Source organism: Siphateles boraxobius, unplaced genomic scaffold (genome assembly GCF_051911475.1).
Source record: "Siphateles boraxobius isolate OS27281-9 unplaced genomic scaffold, OSU_SipBor_1 32, whole genome shotgun sequence".
Taxonomy (NCBI): domain Eukaryota; kingdom Metazoa; phylum Chordata; class Actinopteri; order Cypriniformes; family Leuciscidae; genus Siphateles; species Siphateles boraxobius.
In genome coordinates, this window is record NW_027508942.1 from 676,702 (window position 1) to 703,184 (window position 26,483).

Below are 26,483 nucleotides of genomic sequence, written 5' to 3' on the forward strand. Positions count from 1 at the left end.
AATTGGTATATCGAATTGATTTGAGACATTTTAAGGTGTTTCCATTCATTTTCGCACTGAATCGAACAACATTCAAGCAAACTTTTGCGAACAGTTTTGCTACACAAAACGGAGCCTAATAGTGCTTATGTGCCAGCTGATAGCGACATATGTAAGGGAAAATGTATATGCCAGGCGGTTATTAGCCTGAAGGGGTTGTATTCGCTAACAACCGCATCGCTATACATTATCCTGCTTATTACATGGCTACCTACCAAATAAATCAATAATTTGACACAAAATATTAACTTAAAAAGGAGTTTATTGATTTAAAACGAGTAATGCTTCTGCTAAAGAAAATAGTCTGTTCCGTCTCTGAACTGCGTCCATGGCAACGGTGTGTTATACTTAGCAGCTCCGCAGTCTGTTAACAAGAAATAACACACCGCATTCTACATTAGAATTTAACCAAGCCACGTAATAACAAGCAAACCTAACATAAGAAAGCAACGACTCTATAAACACATTGCTATGATGATGCAGATGCACGTAAATGCCCGACGACAACGGAGGCAGCCTCTGGTGTGGGAACGACAGCGCTCGATCAGTTCTGGGAGATCGTGGTTCAGAGACACTTCACGGAAACCATTTGGTTGAAGCATTTTTTTGCTTTGTCCAGTCCACTCATATGATATCTATGAGTCCACTTACATCTGTCTTTGTTGACATCCGCCATGTGTGCGCAAACAGAGCGGGAATACTGGCCGGAAATGAACTCGTCTTCTTCTATGTTTTGTGGCGTGTTGCAACCATAAAAGGGCCTAAAACTTAATCGCAATTCATTATTTATTCGGCAAATAACGTTTCCATCAGCTTTTATCGCATTTGCCGTATATCGATCAAGATAAAATCCGATGAGACCGAACGTATTTCATATGAGTCGATATTCATGAAATTTAATCGTATTTTACTGTTTCCATAAGGCATTTTTCATTCGATATCACTTAATTCGGATAAAAAGGTGTGGATGGAAACATGGCTAATGATAAATGAACAAAATTATTAACTTTTAAACAACAGAAATTAACTATCACTGAACTCATCTAAATAAATATCACGAGACAAACTTTGTTGCATTATATTTCTGTTATCACTAAAGCTGCTTTGAAACAACCCGCTATATAAAGGGGAATTTAGGCAAAAACGTCATTTTTTATTTTAATTATTTAACCATTTAGGATTGTCCTAAATCACATTAAAAAAACAAATAAATAAAAAACCTTGTTAGAACTGTATAAATTAGTTGACATTGTTTGTTCCATCAAACTGTTCTAGTTTTATCTGAAGAACAACAAAAACAAAGAATGTCCATGATGTAGGAAAGTTTAATACATATAGGTCTATAAACATATGTACAGTACAATTAATCTGAACAGTGGCTTTTCACAAATATAAATTACTTTAAATTGGCTTGTTTCAAAGCTTAACATGTCTGTGGAGTGTGAGCAGGAGCTTGGGTGGGGAAGATTTAACACATCTCAAGTATTTCATAGCAAATGTGTCCACATTTCACCAGCTCACTTGTTCTCCTAGTCCTGCTACCATGATCTTTTGGAATTGAGCACACCACATTGTTCCCCACTCACCAGAGCTGGCTTAACATGCACCTAGTTAAAATTCCATCCTGGCAAATGTTTTGAAATTGTACATAGCATAATACTGCACAGTACTGCTAGTCTTCCTTATATCAATCCGGTGTTTGAATCTACACAAGAATAAGGCACAGATGGAGAAACACATCAAATAAACAATGAATGGTATTTACCAGCATGCCAGTCTGTCAGTTTTGGCACAAAATCTGGTTCACCAAAAATAGCTTTTGACACCCGCCCACTCCCTAAACACGCATCTGCCCATTCATACAGTACTCACATTTCAACTTAAAGGTCAACGGTATCAGTGTTTCAGCACACTCATACTGAGAAAACAACTCAACAAAACATGAAAATCAGATTCAGGTAATTGTCTACCATCACTACATAGTCAAAAACAAGCAAGTACTGTTCTTTTAGTGCAATAAAAAGTTGCAACAGTACAAGCACTGACCATAAAGTGGACTTGAGTGGCGCCAAGTGTTGCAGTCGTAAGAAAATAAAGACAAAGATAGCTTACGTGTTATGATTATCTAGTGTTCTGACTAGGTCTACATAGACCCTCAATACTGTTCAGCCTTATTTTCTTCTTTCTTTTTTTAAATAAGGCTACTATCCTCCAACAGAGCATCTAAGCATTACAATATTAACAAATGGCGGGTCTGCGATAGCGAAGACACATTTAGCTGATTCAATAATTTTGAGAAAACAATTTGAATAATTGTTGCAGTTGTTGCTCATCACAAATACTCCTACATGATTATAACAAATATCAAAAGACAAAAACGCACATGTAATTCCCCCTCAAAATGACGTACAATCACAGGGGTCTGTATTGTAGAGAGCAAAACCAAACCGAATAGCTTAACAGAACAATGTATCAACATCTGAAGGTGCAATTAAAATGATTCCTTTTTTCTCCTCCCACAAAGGCTACTTTCATGAAATAATCCTTTTTTGCACAAACCAAAATAACAAAAACAAAAAGACAAGAACATCAAAGTAAAGTTTGCTTTGGGGATAGTCCCTTTCTGCTAATGACTCTCAACAAAGACCAAATACATGAGGCACTTTCTAACTCAGGCATACTTCAACAGCATAGTCCACAGGACTAACCATGCCTTGTTCTTTCTCCTCAGTCCAAAATGGCAGACTTAACCTTGTCATGAAACCTAGAAGAGAGAGGAGGACACAGTGGCGATAAAGAGGAGTTTGGTGGTGGCTGGTTATGTCTCCTCCATTTATTGCCTGGGTGGCCTTTCTGCCACTTCCTTTGGCAGTACAGAGCATCTCCGCACTACATATTCACTTCACGTTTTCCTGTTGTTCCAATTAAAGTCCGTCGCAGGTTTCTGCTCTGCAGTTCTTTCCAAAGCAGGTGAGATCGGCTCAAGGGGGGATTTCTGAGACTGAGGGGAACGGGGGTCAATCAGGGGTGGGGGTTTGTCTGGGTGGAAGGGGCGGTAGTGATCAGACCCCATGGGGCCATGGTTTCCAGGGGGGCTTCTGTGGTCAGGCATCCTTCTGAAGTCCTGTGGATGCCCTCCTCCCCCTTGGTGGTAGTTCGGGGAGCGGTACTCATCCGAACGCCTCCTCTTAGGGTCAGGATGTCTGAAAAAAAGATACATTTTAATGCTACAGCTCTACACACAATAAAACAGTTTTGTACATGAGTACAGGCATTTTTCATGTAATCACGGGGTAATCAGATTACTTTTTCCAAGTAACGAGTAAAGTAATCCATTTGTTTTTATTTGAAAAAGTAGCTTGTAAATTTAAAAGTAATAAGTTACTTTGTTTTGCCATTTATTGACTGACACCTCTCTCCTGTCCCCATGCTGAGAGAAATCTGGAGTAAGTTCAGAGGCGTTGTGTGTGAACATGATGGTTATTGTAGTTCTAGACTAAATGTAAACATGCATTTACTCGTCTCAAACAGATTCAGTGTTGCTTAAAATTAAATGATAAAAAAAAAAAAGCTAAGTCAAATTTAAAAGCAAAGTCAGAATATTATGCAAACCTGCAATAATTGAAGTGTATTTCTATTATCTAACATATGTATTTAACCTCACTTTATTAACCAATGTCTTTGCTGTTGACCTTTAATGATACAATTCAACCATACTAATAAGCAAAAATGACTTTACATTTTTATTGCTGAAGTAAAAGTGTTTCTTCTCCTGCTCCTAATCTTCTGCAATCCAAAAAGGCAGCACAGGTGAAAGGTTTGTTTGCCCTCTACTGTACATGCGTGATTTAGCATTTCCTTCAGCCTGAGGCTTATTCATTTCACTTTTGATGTGAAAGGGCCTTTATATTTGCCAAAAATATAACTATTTTTTGTTATTCAACAAACAAGCAAGCCTAGCCTGGGTAAGAAAAAGTAACAATGCATTATTTTTGATAAAGTAACCGCAATTAGTTACTTTTTAAGGAGTAACGCAATATTGTAACATTAAGTAAACTATCCCCAACACTGCAGATGAACGATGAAAGTATGAAGTTTCCTGGGAAATTGGTCACGACAACTTTACAATATAAATAAATTATTATAGGCTTGCCATAGTAATTTAGGATAAGGCAAAAACACTTTGGAAGATGGTTTTATGATATACTTGCTCCTTATTTAAATTTTGTTATTTACAACAAAAAAAAAAAAATTACATAGTGTAGCTTTAATAAAAAGCCCCCCTTGCTTACCTGTCATAATAGTCTCGATGGCCCCGATGATCTCTATCGTTGCCATACTGGTCATAGGCTCGTTTGCGAGGGGAACTGCTGTTACGGTAACCTCCTGAGCTGCGGTAGTCACCATGAGGACGACGGTCGCCATAGTGGTGGTCCTTGTACCTGTGACTCTCATATGGGTGATGCCGATCCCCTTGCCAGGGCTGACTGCTGTTACCTGGGTAGCTGTATTTACGGTCTCTTTGCCAATCTCCCCTATCTGTTAATAGATGCACAAGGCACCAAATGAGATCATAAAAATGACAACTGGAATCGTAAATTATGTAACTTATGGCTGTTCAAAAACCACTAGTAGCTAATCAAACAGTTAATGTTGTAACAAATACTGTTTGTGGGTCAAAGCCTCTACTCTGTTTAAAGAAAGAATACCGTCTCAAAAGTCGTACTATTCACTTACAGCAAAAACGTAAGATTTTAAAAACATTCAGTGTACACTTGTCTGGAGACTGTAATGTTTTAACGAATCAGAAAAGATGAAACACTTTCTGGACAACTGAGATTTTGGTATAGAGATAAAGAAACATGATTGTTCAGTAGTACTACAGCACAACCTGCTACGTTTATTGTTTGATTTTTAGATCTTATAGAGCATTTGGACCCGAAGAACTGTACCATCGGACGTCAAACAAGCAGATGTTGCATCTCTCACCATCATTAGGAAAGTGCCTTTTATTGGGATGGTTGTATTGATCTCTGTGGTGGGCGTGAGCAGGAGGTCCAGGCGGAGGATGGGATTTGGCTGTGGGCTGGGCACCTGTAGAGTCTCGACTAGATCCAGATGGTTCAGGTCTGAAGGGTTTTTTCCTGGAAGGATCATCCTTCTTCTTTTGCTCTTTCTGTGTGAAATACGAGGAGCAGGTGAGTAAGTGGTAAGTGAGGAGAAGAAAGTCATTGAGAAGTGTGGATTTAAGATGAGCTTACCTCTTCCTCCTGCGAGCGCTTCTTCTGAGCCATCTTATACAGCTTGTGCAGTTTCCGGGCGCCAAACTCAGTAAATTTGGACACAAAAATCCAGAGGTTTCTGAAAAATGTAACAAAAGTGGGATTGAATATAATATTAAAATATAACTGGAACTCCTGGAATTGGATGTATAATGTGCATTTGAGATACCTGCGCCAGATCTTGACGTGCTCAGGGTCATTGTACGTTTTAAGGCACTCTGTGATGCGGTCTCCGATCTTCAGCAGGCAGGTACGAGTGTGCTGTAACTGCTCCTGCACCGACAGCCCCTCGTCTGGCTTATCCAACTGCTTCAGAGCCTTCTTTACCGGCCTCATCCGCTCTTTGCACTGCACACACATTACACCCCCAATCAATTTTCTACTCAGGACATTGCAAGCACTTCATACATTCCCGTCAGGGATCATGCCTGGTAAAGGAATGAATGACATGAAGAAAGGAGAATTTTAACACTCACAATGCTAAATGTTTCCTGGTCCAGCTCATCATCTTCCTCTCCAATTGGTACAGGATCACTTCCTGCAGTAATGTGCACGGGGCCCTGAGCTTTCTTTCCTTTTCCTCCTGGTTTGGCCTAAAAAAGGAAGAAGTTTTGCTGATCAGAGACACATTCACACAAGATATAACTTTAGTATATTATGTACAGATTTAGTCTGACCAAACCTGGGTATAAAAATAAATAAATATCTGAACTCTCAAAAAAGAAAGACGTAACCTGAAAATATTATATTTATAAAATATAGAATTTCATTCTAATACCAGTATAATGTAAATCTAAGTTTGATTCAACTTGTTGTCTAAGAAAATAACAACCACTGTGCACAGGACGACAGTGAAACATCATACCTAAGTCCAGGCTTCTAAAGGAAACGTTCTCATGGTGAAACGTAACACTGCAGACTGCCAACATATAAAGTACCTTCTCTTTTTTGGACTTGGAGCGCTTTTTGTCTTTGTCCGCCTCCTTTTCTTTTTTAGTAGTTCCTGTTTTTTCTTTGTTCTCTTTGTTATCCTTTTTCTGTTTCTTCTTTGTGGGTGATTTTTCAGCTCCATCGTCCTGGAAAATCAGAGAATTGAAAAAAGGCCGCCTAACTGGTTAGTGCTGTGGATCCTGCATCTGTAAATCCCTATATTAACAAGTAGAGTTTGTTATATAGGTGGTAAGATGCATTAAAAGTAACTTACCTTCACTTCTCCCTCTTCTGATGGGTTGTCGGAGAGACGAGGAGAGGCATTTTCATTGACCAGATCATTGTTAGGGGCCTTGTTCTTCTTTCGAGGTTTCCTCTTTTTGATTTTGATCTGGGAAGTGGGAAGATACAAAGAATGAAAATGTCATAAAACATACTGACTGAAACTGAACTTTAATACATGCTAAGACACTTTCATTTGCACTGCCACATAGCCAAAAAAGTTAGTAATTAGTAATCTAACTCTTACCCCAGCCCTTAGACTAAAAATCTGCATGTCCAACAAATGTGGTGTGCATCTGCAAATTTAGTAGTTTAAAATGATCTCCACCTCATCTCCTGCTTTAACAGCATCTTGGCTTTCCTGCTCTTTCTTCAGCATCTTAAGCAAGTAGTCTCCTCGCATCTGCAACTGCTTTCCCTGAGGCTTCTTATCAGGGTCATCTAGGAGAATCTACAAATAAAGACAACAAGGCATTTGAGGTCAGGTTGGGTTATTGTCAGTCTTTTAACTGTGAGGAAGCATTAATTTGACTCAATGTACCTTCTCAGAAAGTTTGAGATCAGGGTCGGTCTTGATCAGGTCCCAGTTGCCGTAGCCGTGCTCGTAGATACCCAATAACAGCTGTGTGTCATCATTAATATCCCAGTCTACGTCAAAGTGCGGAGTCTTCACCCGACAGGTCAGCTGAAATCTGGCCAACAAAGAAAGAAAACGTTACTCACTGTCTTCGGTTGCATTCTATTCATTCTTTAGGAATGGATCAGGGTTTCGAAAAAAATCTGAATCAAAACCTTCATTAGCTGGAATTAGAATTGAATTGGCCATGCACCAAAAAAATTTTAATTTGCAAAATAAAATCTCATCCATACGTTATCCTTAGTTAATTTCGGCTAGATATGGCTATTTTTCTCAACTGTTTAGAAATATATTTTTTCCCAAAATAAGTTAATAGTCAAAATATACCACATTGTGTTCAGACTACTTTATTTTTATAAATTCTAGCAGACAAATATAACTTTAAAGACAATGGATACAAAATGTATTGATTAAATAATATTTTTAGTAATTCTGATAATTCTGTAAAATAAAGTGGTGGTAATTCAAACATTATCAATATTATCTAATGTTCCTGAAATTATCCCATATGTTGTATGTTGTGAGTCAGGTAATTATAATACTGAAAACGAAATTATTCTAGATTCTCTATGCTACCTTAATTCAATAGCCTCAATTGAACTGTTATGTGAAAGGCATTCTCAAATCAATTTTGAATGGCACACGACCCTGGAATGGATGGCCTTTTGTCTCAAAATGTATTGTGCACCTCTCTGATAATTGTAAATAATAATAATTATTATTATTATAAATAGTGTATAAGTGTATTGTTATCTATTATACTATTGCCACTTACAATAATACAAAAAAATATTATATATATAAAAAATTTTTTTGCCAAAGCATTTGGTGGAGATGAAGTGGTAGGCGGAGTTTCCTTTGCAGTGCTATGTGCAGCAGTTCGCCGCAAGTCTTCAAACTACAGGAGCAGCAGGTAACGTTAAGCTAATATGGAAAAGTTACATTTATCCTACCATGCTACTGTAAAAGTTGCGGCAGCATGCGAGTTATGCTTAACTAAAATAAAAGTATAACTCGATTTCAGCCGCATTCTGAGTCTGACAATGTCATTAGTTTTTAACCAAGGCAAGTGTTATTAGTTTGGGGAAATATACATTTAGTGAAATGAAATCTTGAGTCCGTGTCCAACTCTAAATTGTAAGGAATTTGATTTCATAGTAACACTTTACAATAAAGTTAATTTGTTTATTATTCATGTATTAACTAACATGAATTAACCATGAGCAACACATTTGTCACTGTATTTGTTAATCTTACTTAATAATAATACACCTGCTAATTGTTTGTTCATGCTAATTGTTTGTTCATGCTATTTCACAGTCAGTACATTAACTAATGTTAACAAATACAACTTTTGATTTTAATAGTATTTTAGTAAATGCTGAAATTAATATTAACTAAGATTAATAAATGCTGTAGAAGTGCAGTTCATTCTTAGTTCATGTTAACAAATTTAACTAATGAAACTTTTATTGTAAAGTGGTACTGATATCATGATAGCTAACACTTTATGCATATAATACATACATAACATTTACAACAACAACAAAACTAAACATGAATTCCTCATAATTACCTTCTTGATTCTCACTGTTTTGTTTGGTTAAGTAAATAATATTCAGTAATATTATAATATTTTCCCTATTTTCGTTTGATGTGTTATGCATTTTAATTGTATCAACATATTTTCATAGATGCCAAGGAAATAAAGGATAAAAAGAAAAAAAAACAAGGAACTCTTCTTTTTTTTTTTTTTTTTTGCCCTTTTTGGTCCTTCCGCCCCTGCCCCTGAGGAGGTCTGTGCACGCCACTGCTCAGTAACTATATACTTTACAAATTTGAAGAAATTTTTTTTTTTTTCATAATACTCACTTGCTCCTTTCAGCAGGATTTGGAGGTACAGATTTATGCAGCGGTTCAAACTCCTCTTCGTGCTGGATAATGGACTTCGCATTGACCTGAACTCCAGAGATCTTTATGTTAATGCCTCGTCTTTTTCCTGGCCCTTTAGCTGCAACAAATAAATTAAACAAATTAAAAGACAAAAACCTAATTAAATCAGTATTTTTACTCAGCATTGCTATAGTAACATTAACACACCTTCCACAGGGTTTTCTTTCAAGTGCTCCTCATGCTCCTGTACTGCAGTCACACAGCTGTTGTGTACCAGTTCCCCCAGTCGCTTCAGGTCTGCGATGGACTTATCCACAAGCTCAGAGTCACGGGCAATCGCCTCCAACCTGTAGAAAACACCATAACCAGTTCAGCAGTAATGCTTCTAAATGGACTACATAGTTTATTCATAGCGATGCATTTCTTACCTCTCAAGCGGAGCTCCAAACTTCTTGTATGCCTTAATGAACCTAAAATAAATAGAGCATTAAGTAATTGCAATCTTTACAGCGAAGACTCACTTAAATGTGTAATTTAATGTTCTGTTTGTATTACCTGCGGATCTCTGCGTCAGTAAATCCCTCCACATTGTTTTTGCGAGCTCTTGGCCTGCCTCTCCGCTTTGGTCGTTTGTCATCCTCGCTGTCATCCGTTTCACTATCTGAACCCGAGGATCTGTGCTTCAGTTTAGATCCCACGTCACTGTCGCTGTCATTAGCCTGCGCCTAAAAACATAGTAATACTGCTTTTACACAATGTGCCATGACGTATCCATGCAGACTGTATTTATATTTCCTCTCCATGCAGAGACTAACAAAACTGCATAGAAAAACAAAAAAGTGTTAGGAATATTGAAATAGCGGTTTCACATGATGTTTTTGTGGACACCTCTGTTCTGCTCTTTATTAAATCATATCTGGCGTAAAGCAAGAGTAATGAGCATGTGGCTGCAAACACACACGGCCTTATCGCCGGGGAGTCCACTGCGCAGTAAAACTTAATGACTCATTTCCAAAAGCTACGACGCCACATACTGCCATCACATGGGAATGCAGTGTGTGGCTATAAAATCTAATGAGTCATTACAGTCTGCGCAAGATATTACAGATCCGGCTCACTGGAGAGGATAAAAGCACGGAAAAGCCACAGGGAGCACTTCACACAACTGTCTGCTATGTACATACATTTATAATGTTCATACAAGTGTGCACTCACACACACATATGTAAAGTATAAATGCATGCTTATAAGTGTATCATCTAAATCCTTAGAATTTCTGCAAAAATAAAAATCTTTAGGCACCTCACGATCTGATCCGATTTCGATTCTGGGAGTCAAGATCTGATTCCAAATCGAATCTTGATCTACATCTTCTCCTGATTAATTAATTAGTTTACTGACTTTAAATCTTACATGAGGAAAAATTTTTTTTTTTTTTTTTTTTTTTTTTACAAATTGATGTAATTATAAGTAGTTTTAACAATTACAAATTGAAAATTAAAACATTGTGTGTTAAGAATTTTCAAATATAGTTTCAAAACATACAAGCAAATACTAAATAATAAAGAGGAACAACGAAACATTACCAGCATAAACAAAGAGTGCTTTCAGTATCCGAGGGTACGTTTACAAGACAATGATGTACTAAAAACAGCTAAGTTTATCCTTCACGTTTTTTCACCTAAAGACGACAACGTCTTTTCACCTAAAGACGACAACCTGCGCGCCTATTGACTGAACAAGTAATAAGCATGCACATGACGTCACCTTTTCACAAATGTGCGTTTTTTGTAGTTTACACAGAGACGATAATGGTATCGTTTTCAAAATCTTGCATTTTAAAAACTTTTTTTTTTTTTCGGTATGGGTGCGAGTAATTTATGTTGTAGAACAAAACGTCAAAGTATCGCCAAGTTATGTTTATCATCGTTTTTTTTTTTACTCATAAATTGAAAAACCCCATAAGAAAATCTCCTGGGGCGAATTAGTCTTCTGACATCATCCCTGCACCTCTATTGGTGTGTCAGTGTATACGCACACAGTTGCTAGTAGTGTGATGTGGTTGTGTATGATGAACCTATGCATGTATGTTGTATGATTTGGGAATAAGGGAGAGTCTATACACTGGTTAATTTCAGGCCGTATCACAAATTTATTTAAACTTTTAAAAAATTATTGTGAGCTCGGGAGGTGCTCGGCTCAGCTTGTAATTCCTCTCACATGATGTAATGAGCCATGACCATACAAGCACATCTATTGATATGTGATTTCTCCAACCAGAAGAGCCCCTACGGCAGCAGATTACACAGCATGCAACCAATATTACCCAATTTGGGCTGTCACAACCCTAGACAGAGTGCATGAAAATACAGACAATAAACAGCACATGTAAACTAGAAGCACCTCCTCACCCTCTTGTTGGAGCTTCTGCTTCTGGGCAGCATGTAGATGTCTTCCATCTCCTTCTGCTTCTGTTCTTCCTCCACCTTTTTCCGCTGATCCTCTGGAATTATATCATCCCAGTCACGAACAGCCCTCTCCTCAAGATCTGGTGTGCTTTCATCCATGGTAAAGTTAGCCACCTAACAGAAAAAAACACAGTTCATGCTGGGCTGAAGATCAGGAGAAAATATGTAACTTCACTGTTTGAGCAACACGCACAGGTGTCAAAACGGGCAAATGACTTTCAAAAGAAATACTCCCTCTATACTGTTAGATAAAATAAGTAATATATTCTTTTAATTGTTTCCTTTCGTAAGCTATGCAATCATAATATATGTAAAATTGTATTTCATTTTAAATGGACAGTAATATCTTTAATCATGTCTGGCAACTTGAAAAATGTGTTTCCCTAGGGTCTATAAAACCTTTTGCGCTTGGACCCCTAAATATCTGCCAGTGGCTCAGAAAAAAAAATTGTTCACAAGGAAGTTTTCATAACTCATTGACAGACTCATTTTGTTCCATTTTTCAAGTCTTCATTTTACATTTGAATCTCAAGTAAATGCATCTTGATTTAAAGGCGTTTAGATATTTGTACTGGAAAAATACTGAGGAAGATACAAGGCATGCAACATGTAATGCCACAACTTTATGAATTTAAGACTTTCTACTCTGATTTAAGACCTTCTTAAAGGGGTTCTTCACCACTGACAAAATGGGCTTTCAATAAAACTTGGCTATACTATACTATAGAAAGGCTATTTTGTTTTTTTATATCAGTGATACCTGGCTAGAGAAAACAGACAATAATAACAATAGTCAAATACTTCTTAGCAAACTTTTAGTCATAATGTTTAGTCAACTTGTATTGTTCTCGGGTGCAAGAATTCAAATAACCGTGAATTTCTTAGTCCATGTAACAGATAATGAGTAAATATTGTTAATTTACAACCGAATTTGGCGAAAGTTACAGTTTAAGGCCTTAATTTGTGGGACGAAAGGGCGAATTAAGACTTTCTAAAAACCCCCAGAAACCCTGTTAACATTAAAAGATTTAATAGACTCCTGAGTACCTTAAACTGTGACAGAAGCTCATCGGTGGCACTAGATCCCTGATCACTCTCTCTGGTTTCAGCAAGCCGCAAGATCTCATCAATGTCCATTTCCTGTGGTTCTGATTCCTCTCCCTCAGGTTCCTTGAACAGATCCTCTGCTCCAAACTTCAAGATTGCTGTCAGTTCTTCTTTATTGAAGGGGTTTGAACTGAAAATGGCCAACAAACAGGTATTAATTAGTATGCGTTAAATGTTTAGTCATTTCAATGAAGGCTTAAAACATTTTGACCAGAGAAATTAGATTTATTTAATTTTTGCGGTTCTTACTTTGAATTTGCCGAGTTGTTATCCAGTACGGTTCGCCCAGTTGTGTCCATTCTCTGAATGACAAGATGGTCTAGAACCATCTTCTTTTTCGCTCTTTCAATAATGTCTTCCTCCACAGTGCCTTTTGTGACCAGACGATAGATATTCACCTATGCAAAGAAGCCAAATACATTTCAATACAATCTAAGTACTGCTACTTGTGAGTTTAAGTTCATTCAGCAATAAGTGAAGTTACACATTAGGTCAAAGGTTTGAGCTCTACTTACTTGCTTTTTCTGGCCAATCCTGTGGGCTCTGGCCTGGGCTTGAAGATCATTCTGTGGGTTCCAGTCCGAGTCGAAGATAACCACAGTGTCGGCTGAGGCCAGGTTAATCCCAAGCCCTCCAGCTCGGGTGGACAGCAGGAAACAGAAGTCCTGAAGATGACAGATGGGCAGTGAGAACAAGTGCCAAATGCTTGTCTCTTTTTAATTAACCCATTTGTGCCGGATGCTGCGCGGCGAAACATTACATCTACCGCCGGTTACTGCGTTGCGCAACTCTGAACCTCCTGCCGGCTGCTGCGTGGCGCAGCATTTTGTATTCGTCATCCTTTTCATGACGCATGCAGCATAGAACGCACTGTTATTGGTTCAAATACACATCAGGTGGGTCTTGGTGTTTTTTTTAAAGACCACGTGATCACCCAAATGTACTGTGGTTCGCTGAAAATCACGTCAATCAATCAGACATACACGTGCATTTGTTTTGGATCGCGAGCGAGAAAATGGCAAAGACAGAGGAGGTGTGTGTGTGTCTGTGTGTGTGTGCATGTGTGTGTGTGCGTGTGCCTGTGTGTGTGTGTGTGTGTGTGTGTGTGTGTGTGTGTGTGTGTGTGTGTGTGTGTGTGTGTGTGTGCGCGCGCGGGCGCGGGCGCATTGGGACATGTTGGTGATGGAAACTAATCGGTACGCCGAACAGACGCGCGGTCAGACTCCACCAACACGGAGATGAAGACATTTGTCGGGCTGTGTCTCGCCTTCGGTATTTTTAAACTGCCACCACGCAGGGATTTCTGGAGGCAGACAAAATGGTTGTACCAGACCAACGTCCCCAAGGCCATGGCAAGGGACCGCTTCGACATGATCTGGAGGTAATGATTTGTGTTTTGTTTTTATAATGAATAACTAGCGTAATAAATAGTAATACAATAATGGCATAATGAATAAATAGCATAATAAATAATAATATAATTGTGATGATGGTTGATAATGCTAATAATAAATACAATAATGTTAATATATAAATACAATACTGGCATAATGAATAAATAGCATAGTAAATAGTCATATCATTATGGCACAATGAATAAATAATAATAAATATAAGTACACAAATAACATAATACATATAAATAAATAAATAAATAAATACATACAATGATGGCAATAAATGTTATGTTATAAATTAATTGTATCATATGCATTTTCAGATATCTCCATCTCCAAGATAACATCGATGCATGAGGCAGAGATGTGAGCCATGGAGCTCAGAGACTGAGACTGTTCCCAGTTCCACCTCAGGACTTTCCCCACCTCTCTCTCATAACAAGATGCCTTGTTCAGTGTGTTGGCATATTTAAAATGTTATTTGTTATATTTTATATAATTGATTTATATATTTTTTCTTCCCCATATTAATTTTTTTAAAAATGTGTTGTTATGTTAGTGCTAAGGGAGCATGTTTTAATAAAACCTGTGATTCTTACCTTTCAAATGTATTTTATTTCATGTTTCTAAGTGCTACAGAGGCTTAGATATTAAGGTTTTGGCAGCCGTTGACACTTCTTAGTATTTTTTCAGAAAACCCTCAGGAGATAAGGATATTTATCCTAGAATAACATAGGTTTTTATAGGCGTTTTTAGCAGGCGTTTTAGGAGTAAATGGGTTAATACTTAAATATATATCTCCTATTCTAGGACAAAAGGGGAAATTCACTGCTGACAAGGTGGGCATCTAAAAAATCTTTGGCTGTCCATGCAGTAGAAAGATGTTTTTTTTGTTTTTTTTAATCAGTGCTACATTTGCCAAAAATGTGAAAAAAACTTCTACACCTATAATGCACTGAGCTTGATCCGACATACAAAAATGCAAAAGTACAATCTTTAGTTTTCAAGTAGTTTCAAGCTGTCAAAAGTCTTTTGTAGACTAATAAAAGGAATATACTGTATCTAGGTGCAGGTAACACGAAGAAAGAGAACATTGTTCTTTAACCTTTACATTGCAAATTTTCAACCAGCTTTGTATTGTTACAAAGTTACTTCAATATGCTAACTATATCTAGATAAGATATATTTGGTATATTATAAACATAGACATTAGACAAGCATTTTTAGGAAATAAACATACTAATTTGTTTGACAGACCGATGTATTTATACAGAGAATCATTACTGGTTAGAAAATCATTATTTTTGCTTTGTTATTTTTGGTGACACTTGTGGTGCAAAAGTTACACATTTTACCTTTAAATGGCTTAATAATGATATTGCATCCCCACTTAAATACAATTACATCTTATATGAAATATAAATAAGTCTAATGGAACCTCAAACAACAGTTTATTATTTATGTTATATGGAATGATTTTTATTATATTTATTATATCATTTATATTATATTGAATGGTTCTATTGTTGATTGTATGGCCCTTCCTGTTCCAATCCGACAATCCCTTTGACCCTTTATGGTTATATTTTCAATCTCCTAATAATTACATAAGGCCTGTATTTCCCATGGATCAAGCATTCCCAGAACAAGAAAAGTGCTTTGTCAAGTGAGCTCTGACTCGAACATCACAACCATAGCAAATGTCTCCAGACAGCGAAGCTCTGCCCAAACATAACAAACACGCATGCCACATTTTAGGTTCTTACCTCAGAGCCTTCTGCATTAAAGTGGTCCAGTGCTTGTTTTCGGATCTCTCCCTTGATGGATCCGTCCAAACGCTGAACATTAGAGAAAACACAGATACGGTTAATGAATGTCAAGCGTGGCACTTTGACCAAACTTGGGCACCTCAGCTAGATAAGCTCCCGTAAAATCCTAAAACCCCATAAGTCGCCACAAAATTATGATGACACATTTGCCAGACCAAAACAACATTGAGCTGCAAGCTGTGCATATGCTCAAAGCTGTACCGATCAAAAAATAACTGGGGGATAAAAATAGGCTTGGGGAACTTGCTGTCAGAGCAAACACTGTAACCCTGACACATGATTCCCAAAGTCACGAGAGCTATACACACTACACCTCTGAATGTCTCCAGTCTTAAAAGAGATTACAAAAACATTCGATGAAAAACTGCAAATTCTCATCTGAACAAGGACACTAGGGAAGGGTATTCGAATAATTCAATGTAATTGAGTACTCTGTAACACACAAATACAAGTAGCATATTTTTTTCCAAAAATAAGTCACACCGGACTAGAAGTGGCACTGGGTCAAAATTGCATTGTTGAGAGAAAAAAATAAATACAGATAAGTCGCATGTGTGTATTAGTCACATTTTATGATTACATTTAGAAATAATGTAATGTAAAATACTTGTACAAAATAAAACTAAATATTTACGAACATAGACACTAAAAACATTTATTTTAGTTCCCCTCACTCCACAACAAATCCTTTAAATTGAAGACGACAGAACAGGTATGACAAATAAAAGTATAAAACCAACATAAATTATAGTGGTAATTCAAATGTCTATGCTTGTATTTAATTGCATAAGCCTCTTCGGAATATAAGTCACAGGCCATTTTAGATGATAAAAAAGTGTGACTTATTGTAAAATATTGTAATCAATTTCTTGAAAAGTAAAAGTAAAATTAAACACACATGCATGTGACCTCAATTGCACGTATTCGCAACCAGAGCAAGAATTAGATGCAGGATTCATTTGGAAAATATATTTTTTCTAGGCCAATTTGCGAACAGGTTAAATAGTGTTTTTACTAGTCGGCAAGTCGATTACACTTGCCTTGTACACATCCTTCTAATAAGGGTCCACGTCTTTACTTTGAAGCTCAACGGATAAACAATTGAACCCTTTTCAGTATTGTTCAGTTAATACCTGGAACGGATATCGTTTCATAGCCAGGTAATCAGCAAGGATGTCCAACATGCGGACCATCTGAGAGAAGATGAGCACGCGGTTGCCTCGCTCCCTCAGTCGTGTGAGAAGCTTGTCCAGGAGAACCAGTTTCCCGCTGCCACGCACCAAGCACTGAAAAAACATCAAAAACATCCTGAAAATGACATTCTCCTATGAACAAACCCATTGAATTCCAATCTAGGACAGTCATACCTGTAGGTGCTCTTGTACTTTATCATTCTCACCATCCTCTGGCTGTTTGATGAGGAAACCATGATTACAACACTTCTTCAGCTCCATGACGATGTTGAGGAAGCCAGAAGAGCTGCCTCTGGTGCCTTTGGACAAGGCTTTGAAGTTTCTTGTTAGTATCCATCTAAAAAAGTCAAACATTACATTAAGACTACAAATGAACAATGATGAGATGAGCAGATGTTCTCTAAACACTTGCATTCCAACTGCGTGCAGTCTTAAGAGTCTGGAACCAAAATTTGGCTCAATCAACGAGTTACTCGATTTAGAGAGCTTTGTTACCATCCCAAAGCGCACAGCCCTTGGAAAGAGGCATGAAATGGGATAAAACAGCGCTTACTTGTAGAACTGTTTTTGCTGGGCAGACATGTCGACTCTGAGGATTTGCTCCACTTTAGCCGGCAAGGATTTCTCCACGTCTTTCTTGACACGACGCAGTAGGAAAGGTTCCAGAACTTTATGTAGGCTCTGATAACCATTATCCCTGCCTTTACCATGCTCATCCTCAAAATCCTCCCAGGACTCAAACCTAAAGAGAGGCAAAGATAGTATGACCCCCTTCCTTAAATATAAAGACAGCCACATAAGCTCATGTTTAATAACCAATTTATACTTTGTGAGAAAATGCTATGCATAATATTTTAAAAAAACACTTGTTGCTTCTTAAATTGAATATGGTAATTGGCTTGTATATTGTTATTGTACATAAGCCAAAAGAATAGTTAAAAATATTATATATTTGAAAATAGGTTTCAGGTTTTGGTTCAGTAAGATTTTTCATGTTTTTTTTTAAAGAAGTCTCTTATTCTCACAAAGGCTAAAACAGTAATATTCTGAAATATTATTACAGAATGATTTAAAATCAACGGTTTCTAATTTTATATAATATAAAATGTAATTTATCCCTCGACATTTTCAGCATCATTCAGTCTTCAATGCCACATGATCCATCAGAAATCATTCTTATATGCTGATTTGGTGTTCAAAAAACATTTCTGATTATTATCAATGTTGAAAATATTTGTGCTGCTTAATATTTAGTGGAAATATTCAAATATTCATACATTTTTTCACCGTCATACATTTTTTCCCCTTTCTTTTATGAACAAAGTTCAAAGAACCGCATTTATTTTAAACAGAAATCTTTTTTAATATTATGTCTTAATTGTCACTTTTGATCAATTAAATGCACCCTTGCTGAACAGAACACTTAAAGAATTAATTTCTTGAAAAACATACAGTCCAAACTTTTGAATGGTAGTGTTTATCTGAAAATATTTTCTTATGTTAGTTTTTTTTTACTACAATTTTTCTACCCAATATTAATTTTACATGCCTAAACAAAGTAAACAGAAACATATTCAAATTTATTTGTACAGCGCTTTCACAATAAATATCATTTTAAAGCAACGTGTTAAAAAGACAAATACATTTCTTAATGTTACACGAACATTTTAAAACTTTGACTATAAAAAAAATTTCAGTACATAGCGATTTGTTGTAAATATTTTCTTTTATGTTAGTTTTTCTACTTTAATGTCTATACAAAGTATACAAATGTATTTATACAGTGCTTTCACAATAAATATAATTCTAAAGCAATGTGTTAAGAAAGAAAAATATATTTATTAAAAACAATTAATTAACATTTTAACATTATAAAGACCATACAGATATTTTTTTCAGTAAAGTAGGTTATTTTTAGTAAATATTTTATTTTGTGCTATTTTTTCTGCCCTAATATATAAACAAAGTATACAAATGTATTTGTAAAGTGCTTTCACAATAAATATCATTCTAAAGCAATGTGTTAAAAAAGACAAAAATATTAACATTTTAACTTTTTGATGGCCATAAAAAAAAGATTTTTATCATTGTTTCTGTTGGACTCCAAATGGCAAATATGTAATTGTATATTCAAACCCTGACTGCGAGTACCTACTTGTCAGGCATAAGAAAGTGCAGAAGGGACCACAGCTCTTTGAGTGAGTTCTGAAGTGGGGTCCCAGTAATGAGCAGCCTGTGATTGGATCGAAAGTCGATCAGAGTTTTATATAGCAGCGAGTCGTCATTCTTAAGCCGGTGAGCTTCATCAACTCCGAGGAAAGCCCAGTTTATATTCCCCAGCACTCCCTGCACACACAGACAAGCCTCGACTCAATACTGTGCAAATAATGAAGAACAACTCATTTTCATGAGACAGAGTCATTTCAAAAGATTAAAGATTAAATCAAAGATTCCCATACCTTGTCCTTCAGAAGAATTTCATATGTGGTCAAAAGTGCATTGAACTTGATCCTTTTTGTCTGCTGGTGGATCCATTCATAGTCCCGGATCTGGTCAAAAAAAGAGCGTTATACCTCAAAATAGTTTTTTTTCCCATACATTTGGAGGGTCTCAGCATGTGTACTACTGGCTTACAGTCTTTCTACTTGTGACGTCTCCTAGGTACACAACTACGTTCATATCCGGGGCCCAAGTCTCAAACTCCCTCTGCCAGGAGGTAAGGGTTGACAGGGGCACCACAACGATGAAGGGACCATAAAGCTGGTGCTGATGAAAAAGGTAGGACAGGAAGGAGATCGTCTGAATGGTCTTTCCCAGTCCCATTTCATCAGCCAAGATAACACTGTTACACCTACAGAACATAACAGAAACCACAGATGAAGAGAACAAAAACGTAGGACGACTCAACTGTTCTTAAATGATCACAAACTAATATGAAAGCATGATAATAACCACTCTTCCTATTTTAAACTAAAGCTTGAACTATAAAAAATGTTTTTTGTTAATTGAAATAAAGCTGAAATAAAATATAATAGAAATATTAGATGAAAAAGTTAAACAAATTGGAAATGTCGTAACTAACTGAAAGTTGAAGTACTGTAATTACGAAAACTGAACTAAAAATAAATTAAGCTAAAGGGAAAATAAATATATATAAAAAAAAATTACACAAAAATCAAGTAAAAGTAAAACAGAAAATATAAAAAATAAAATCTAACTCAAAATAAGCACTATAATAGTATAAATATATAAATTATAGAATACTTAATATCTAAATTATAAATATATCAATAGTACTAAAAATAACTTTGATAATAACAATTAGGCTTGTCACAAATATTCTCCTTTCAACAATTAATACAATTAAATATTAATATTAACCAATTACATTTTAATTAAATTAAAACAACATTAGGGTTAGCTTCAAGTATTTCTACACTGTGTTAATATTACTTGTTATTTCAATGAGAAAACAGTCATTAAAAAAGGAACAAAAAAGAACTTCTTGTCAACACTGTTGTTTAATTAATAATTAATAAAACACCTCATCTATTAGGATTCATTTATAGCAGTGTTTCTAAACCAGTAGGTTGCGACCCAAAAGTGGGTTTCTGAGTGAGTCACGGAGTGTGTAGTCAAAGAAACAATAACAAAAACTGTCCCGTCTGAATAGGGCTTTATACTGGTATTCATCAGTGTTAGTGATATTCTTATAATTTATGTGCGTGTTAAGTGGGATGGTACTTGTTTCCCGTCAAACATTTTTCAGAAATAATTTTGTTTGGTTCAAATTCCTAAACATTTGGATCGCGGCTTAATGACCATGGGAACACATGAAACCATCAAACCAAGAAACCACTGAATTATACTTCAAAGCCTGATGCACAGAAACATCATTGTGACACAAATATAACACCACTACCTGTACTTTGACATCCCTATTAATGCAAAGTATTAAATGCGGAAAACTCCTGTCTGAAAACTCCACTTGTATGTTACATACCTGCACCAGGAGTGGGCCAGCCAGTTCACTCCATCTAACTGGTAATCTCTGAGTTCAAGGTTCTCATCTCCAATGTAAGAAGGCTGCTTCTTCAAGGGCAGAAATCTTGGCCTCTGTTTCAACACCTTCCATTTGGGCAGAAAAAGACGACAGGGTTCATATAACTATAACACAGCGTGGCAATGCTTCAAAACATAAAAATGATAAAAAAACAAACAAACAAAGCTCCATTAGTACACGCTCTCATTCTCACCTTGCAGTCTTTGGAAGGGATTGTCTTGCAAGCATTTCTGTGAAGGAAACTATCGACGCAGGCCTCAAATTTCTTTCTGATTAATGCGCCATCCTCCCATGTGCACTCTGCATACGGCAGCCCCATCCACTTACACAGGTACTCTGGCTCAGTGGAAGAGGTTTTATGGGCTGTTGCAACATATCAGAAAATAATTTGAGTAGTAAACATCTCCTTTGGCCAAGTAAATGAGAAATAGTGCACACAAAAGCAGTGAACTTACAGGGTAAATCTGAATGTGCTTGTGATTTCCCTGTTCTTGTTGCTGATTAATAAGGAAAAAGGAAAATTAGTAACAGATCATAAGAAGCAAAAAGCAACCACTATCAGTCAAAAGTTTGGGGTCAGATTTGTTTTTAAAAGTGATTAATACTTTCATTCAGCAAAGATACATTAAAATGATCAAAAGCGGCAGTAAATAAATTTACAATGTTGAAAAAATTTTTTTGCAATTCTTTTGAACTTTCTATTCAAAGAATCCTTAAAAAATATGTTTTCCACACAAAAATATTAAGCAGAACATCTAATTAAGCATTCATAACAATCAAATCAGCATATTATAATGATTTCTGAAGAATCATGTGACACTGAAGACTGGAGTAATGATGCTGAAAATTCAGCTTTGATCAGAGGAATAAATTACATTTTAAAATATATTAAAAAGAAAACCGTTATTTTAAATTGTAATAAATAATCATTCCATAACACTACTGTTTTTACTGCATTTTTGATCAAATAAATACATCCATGGTGTCGGCATTGACAGAAGTTCCGTTCTCTATTGTTACCTATCCAAGTGAAACAGCTTCTCGAAGAGGAAAAAATATAAGACAGGACTTGATTGTGTCCATTGGGAATTGATTGGATAGTGGTTTATTGCTGTGATTTCATGTGATTGACAGCCCTCACACCAGTAAACACGTCACCAGAAAATAAATGTTGTTGCCAGAGGGAGGGGAAGTTCTTTTATTAAAGATTATGAGGGCACATGAATTTAAAAATAATAATGATCAGATGTGCTTATATAAATTATTAATAATAAACACTGCAATATTCCATAGAATTGTCCATTTTGATTTCATGTTGACTAAGTCAGAACTTACCGATCACTCTCTCTAAAATCTGGAATTGCTTGCTCAGGTCATTGGTTAGTTCTTGCTGGCAATTGTAATATTCTAAATCTTCCAGTGATGCTTTCCTCAACCTAAAAAACGTAATTGTAATTTACACATTTGCTGTCAGATTCAGGTTTTTAAAATGCCTTTTTTTTTTTAGAGATGATATAAAAATGGAAATATGTCATTTGTGTGAGAACTAACCAAGCGTTAAGCTCATCGTTTTTCTTCTTGAAGTTTTCCAACTTCTTAATCCCTTTGACTTTCTGCTGAGTGAGGGAGTCCACGCTCTCCCAGGTGTTGTGGATGTAGGACCAGCCTTTCCACTTGATGAGGAACTGAGTTTCCCCTTCCTCTTTCTCAGGGTCAAAGTCTGCTCCAGGGTTCCCATTTTCCTCAATAGCATAGAGAGTTGTGGAAGCTCCAGTAGCTGTTACCGAGGATGAGAAAAAAAATAAAGGGCTTTAATAAATAAGCACAACTGCTGTGTGTATCACTGAATATTAAGTACGAAGAGAAAAACTTAAGGTCTTTACCTCCTTTCTTGCCAATCCTGGTTTCAAGGACCTTCTCGATGGTCTCACTGTCGTCATCCTGTTGCTCCTCGGCTCCTTCCATTTCGATAAGGTCATCAGAGTCCGTCTCGAAATCATTCTGGTCCTCCTTGTAACTGCGACATATGCTTCATCATTACTATTTTACTAAGTCATTATACTGTATGGGTCAATCACAAATAAGAATATCAATGATGAAGAAAAGGGGAAGAAATTCATGATAGTTTCAATTTATTGCAACTAAAAATGTAATATGATGTAAAAGTTAGGTAGTTTTTGTTGCATATCATATTTAATACATCAGGTTTTTATGGTCCATATAGTATATGGTACAGGAGAATATGCAGCTCATACTCAAGAAAGAAAAAAATGCATTCATAATATTTTATAAATAAAATGCATTTCACTCTATATCTCCCAATGATGTCTTAGTAAGTTGAAATTTAAAAACTAGTTTTCTGATCAAAGCTCTGTAGTTTTTTTTTTGTGTGTGATGATAGAGAGATGTAAACATAAAGGTTCCTCAAAAGCCTGATGAATCATATTTGATACATTTTTACGTGACTTTTCCAAAAAAGAATGTATGCATGTATAGTCCAGTCCAGTGCCTGTTCATCTAGAAATGTTGCAAACAATATACTCTTACATTTACTTTATAAAAATCAGTAAAGATTTGACAGCAAATACATATGAAATATGATACAGAAGGCTTTAAGTGAGTGTTTACATCTTAATTATTATTTTCAAAGATATTTACAAAAGGGCAAAAATATAGAAAAGTATTTTTACTCCCACTACCCAAAAATATCAAAATTAATAAATTACAAATACAGTTGTATTCAGTAGGGATGCTCCGATCGATCGGCCAGAGATCGGTATCGGCCGATATTCACATTTTATGACTTGATCGGTACTCACTAAACTTGGCCTATCTCACAAACCAATCACAATTTGATGACGTCAAAACGTGAGAAGGTACATGATGCGTGGGGACTTAAATGATTTGGCAGTCATGTCATCGCCGGTGTGGAATTACTATGATGTGTTGAGAAACAATGAAACAAATTAGCTATTTGCCATGTATGTTTCAAAGGAATCTCACATGGAGGGGAATTGTCCTCAAGAGAGATCGGCTTTCTGAAGAGTATTCGCTCGCTCAGTCCACACAGCGCCGCTCGCTCAGAACGCCCGCAGTGACGCGCTGGTTAGGAAATTGGGCTGCCCGTGCACGACTAAAGTTTTTTTCTAGTTGACTAGTAGTAGTTCATTTAAGCCATTAGTCTAATCACATATTTATATTAATTTAATTACTTAAATATATATGGGAGGAAATACTAAACCATAATGAGCGTTATCGTAATATTGCCTATTCCGCATATCAAGCGCATGCATAAAGCTTGCAATAAAGAACCGGAAAAAGTAATGTTTAAGCAGCATGGTACATTTGAATTGTTTATTAAATAATAAACTAGTGTTTTCTGGCTGCAAAGATACAGTTGGCGATGTTGACGCCATCTTCGCATCTAGTGAACGCTTCCATAGAGAGAAATGCAAACTTCATACGGATTAGCCTACATAAGCAGAGAGTACTCCATTTCTTATCGATTTGAATGTTGTTGTTTTTTTAAAGCATTTCAAGCTTTCTATACGTTCTCAGGTCTGTGACGCAAAGTAGCTTATAGCCTACGCTGAGTTTCGGTTCATTTATGAGGCGCGCTCCAGTTCACGCGCGGGCGCCTCCGTGTCCTATTATATTGTCTTCTATATTTCGCTTCTTATTTATCAAATCCAGCCAATTGGTTGATGAAACATTAATTGAAATTAAGATACAATTTTTACAAAACGAAATTCACTTTAAAGAATGGCTTTCTACAAAACAAAACTTAATTAAGTGGTTCAAATCATGTCTGACCCATTCCAAATGTCTCCTGATATATTGGGCATCTTATGATCCTATCTTACCTTATCTCATGCGGTTCCTTTTTCATATAATCACCATAGATGAAATTTTAAAAAGAACATTATATTATATAAAACAAATATGAGATATTTACGTTTTTAAGTTATATTTAAACATCAGACCACTCCGCTTTTCTCGTGTGTGGCCTATACATGCATGTGTGCGTGCATATGGGGGAGGGGTGTGATTTTCGAATAATACCCAGCGATCTTCGAATATTATTTTTGCTTGAAATGCCCACCCCTTCTAATGAGTAGCATCAAACTACTCCAATTTGTTCTTTTAGGAGTTTTAATTATTTATTTATTCAATTTTTGTCCTGCTTAGACTTGTATTGGACATGGTTTAAGTTACATCAGACTTCTCTATATTAGGTGATTAAGTGTTTATGTTATCCTCCAAAATTTACTATTGGACAATGTTTAATTTAACCTTGTGGGCTGCATCAGACTGCTCCATTTTGTTTGCATTTATCTTTGTCTTATATTAAGTAGGCTATATTAAGCATTGGTATCGGCCGATCACCATGACAAAAAGTCGGCTATCGGTATCGGCTGCAAAAATCCTGATCGGAGCATCCCTAGTATTCAGCGTATGCATGACATGCATTTTAAACGTATTTTTTATTATATCTGACAAAAGTATGGCATCTCCCATACATGTGATCTACATACGCTCCTTGATAAGAACAATCCATACCTGACTTTAGTTGCTGCTCGCCGCCTTGTTTGTCTTTTTGGGGTATCCTCCTCTTCATCCTCCTCCTCATCATCATCGTCATCTTCATCATCCTCCTCTGAGGATTCCTGCTTCCTCTGTTTCCGTCCCTTTTGCGACTGCTGCTTGCCAGCAGATGATTTGGTCTGTGGTCTGGGAAGGGAAGAGAAAAGCACACACATTTATATACACTCATTCATCATACTAGGCTTTTTGCCTTTCTTTCTGCATCCCTGGTGTGTTTGCTAGTGTAGCGATTCATTTTCACGCCTACCAGCCTGACTCATGAGCCAATTGCCTTGAGACAGCTGTCGACAACATAGCAGTTCTTATTGCTCATATATTATACGCATTAATCAATTATTATATTAATCCTTATCCCAGACATAGGATACATGCTTTATCATAAATCAGCACAAGTATCCTAAATTGTTAGAGCAACAGTCATATCAGCGCAAGCATAGCAGTTATAATTGAGCCCATGTATCATCATTTTTATTTAATAAGACAGCTCAGTTGATAATTAATGATGCGCTGTCTGAAGGCCAGGCTTCGCTACACTCTTACCTTCTAGCAGGAAGTCGTCTGGATCTAACTTTTTTCTCTTCCTGCTCACTCTCTGAACTGCTGGCCTCTTCCTCAACATCCTCTTCGTCTTTTGAGTCATCATCTTTCCAGGTATTTCTTTCAACACAGAAATACCACAGGTTCATCTATCGGACCTCTAATAGCTTCAACTGCTACCCTACCGTAAAGCTGCAGGTCACCGCACTGGCAAGTTAACA

General features: G+C 36.5%; 1 protein-coding gene across 10 annotated transcripts in view; it reads right to left on the reverse strand.

Moving 5' to 3' along the window:
- Positions 1-1,344: 1,344 nt before the first annotated feature.
- Positions 1,345-26,483, reverse strand: part of chd2 (chromodomain helicase DNA binding protein 2) — a 31,930-nt gene continuing 6,791 nt past the window's right edge. For 3 of the 10 annotated variants that reach the window (XM_077194406.1, XM_077194402.1, XM_077194409.1), the window contains 33 exons: positions 26,266-26,382; positions 25,681-25,851; positions 23,004-23,137; positions 22,672-22,897; positions 22,456-22,556; positions 21,576-21,617; positions 21,314-21,483; positions 21,061-21,185; positions 19,692-19,908; positions 19,517-19,606; positions 19,213-19,403; positions 17,611-17,799; positions 17,232-17,394; positions 16,998-17,150; positions 15,802-15,873; positions 13,154-13,303; positions 12,888-13,036; positions 12,579-12,768; positions 11,475-11,645; positions 9,619-9,788; positions 9,492-9,533; positions 9,271-9,410; positions 9,043-9,181; positions 7,075-7,225; positions 6,862-6,984; positions 6,526-6,642; positions 6,260-6,397; positions 5,798-5,914; positions 5,491-5,669; positions 5,301-5,400; positions 5,029-5,215; positions 4,332-4,578; positions 1,345-3,242 (listed from right to left, as the gene is read on the reverse strand). In XM_077194406.1, coding sequence (XP_077050521.1) covers positions 2,942-3,242; positions 4,332-4,578; positions 5,029-5,215; positions 5,301-5,400; positions 5,491-5,669; positions 5,798-5,914; positions 6,260-6,397; positions 6,526-6,642; positions 6,862-6,984; positions 7,075-7,225; positions 9,043-9,181; positions 9,271-9,410; positions 9,492-9,533; positions 9,619-9,788; positions 11,475-11,645; positions 12,579-12,768; positions 12,888-13,036; positions 13,154-13,303; positions 15,802-15,873; positions 16,998-17,150; positions 17,232-17,394; positions 17,611-17,799; positions 19,213-19,403; positions 19,517-19,606; positions 19,692-19,908; positions 21,061-21,185; positions 21,314-21,483; positions 21,576-21,617; positions 22,456-22,556; positions 22,672-22,897; positions 23,004-23,137; positions 25,681-25,851; positions 26,266-26,382 — 4,972 coding nt within the window. In that variant the 3' untranslated portion in view covers positions 1,345-2,941. The remainder of the gene's footprint in view (positions 3,243-4,331; positions 4,579-5,028; positions 5,216-5,300; positions 5,401-5,490; positions 5,670-5,797; positions 5,915-6,259; positions 6,398-6,525; positions 6,643-6,861; positions 6,985-7,074; positions 7,226-9,042; positions 9,182-9,270; positions 9,411-9,491; positions 9,534-9,618; positions 9,789-11,474; positions 11,646-12,578; positions 12,769-12,887; positions 13,037-13,153; positions 13,304-15,801; positions 15,874-16,997; positions 17,151-17,231; positions 17,395-17,610; positions 17,800-19,212; positions 19,404-19,516; positions 19,607-19,691; positions 19,909-21,060; positions 21,186-21,313; positions 21,484-21,575; positions 21,618-22,455; positions 22,557-22,671; positions 22,898-23,003; positions 23,138-25,680; positions 25,852-26,265; positions 26,383-26,483) is intronic. The other 7 variants (XM_077194408.1, XM_077194404.1, XM_077194411.1 and 4 more) reach the window with 3 other exon arrangements.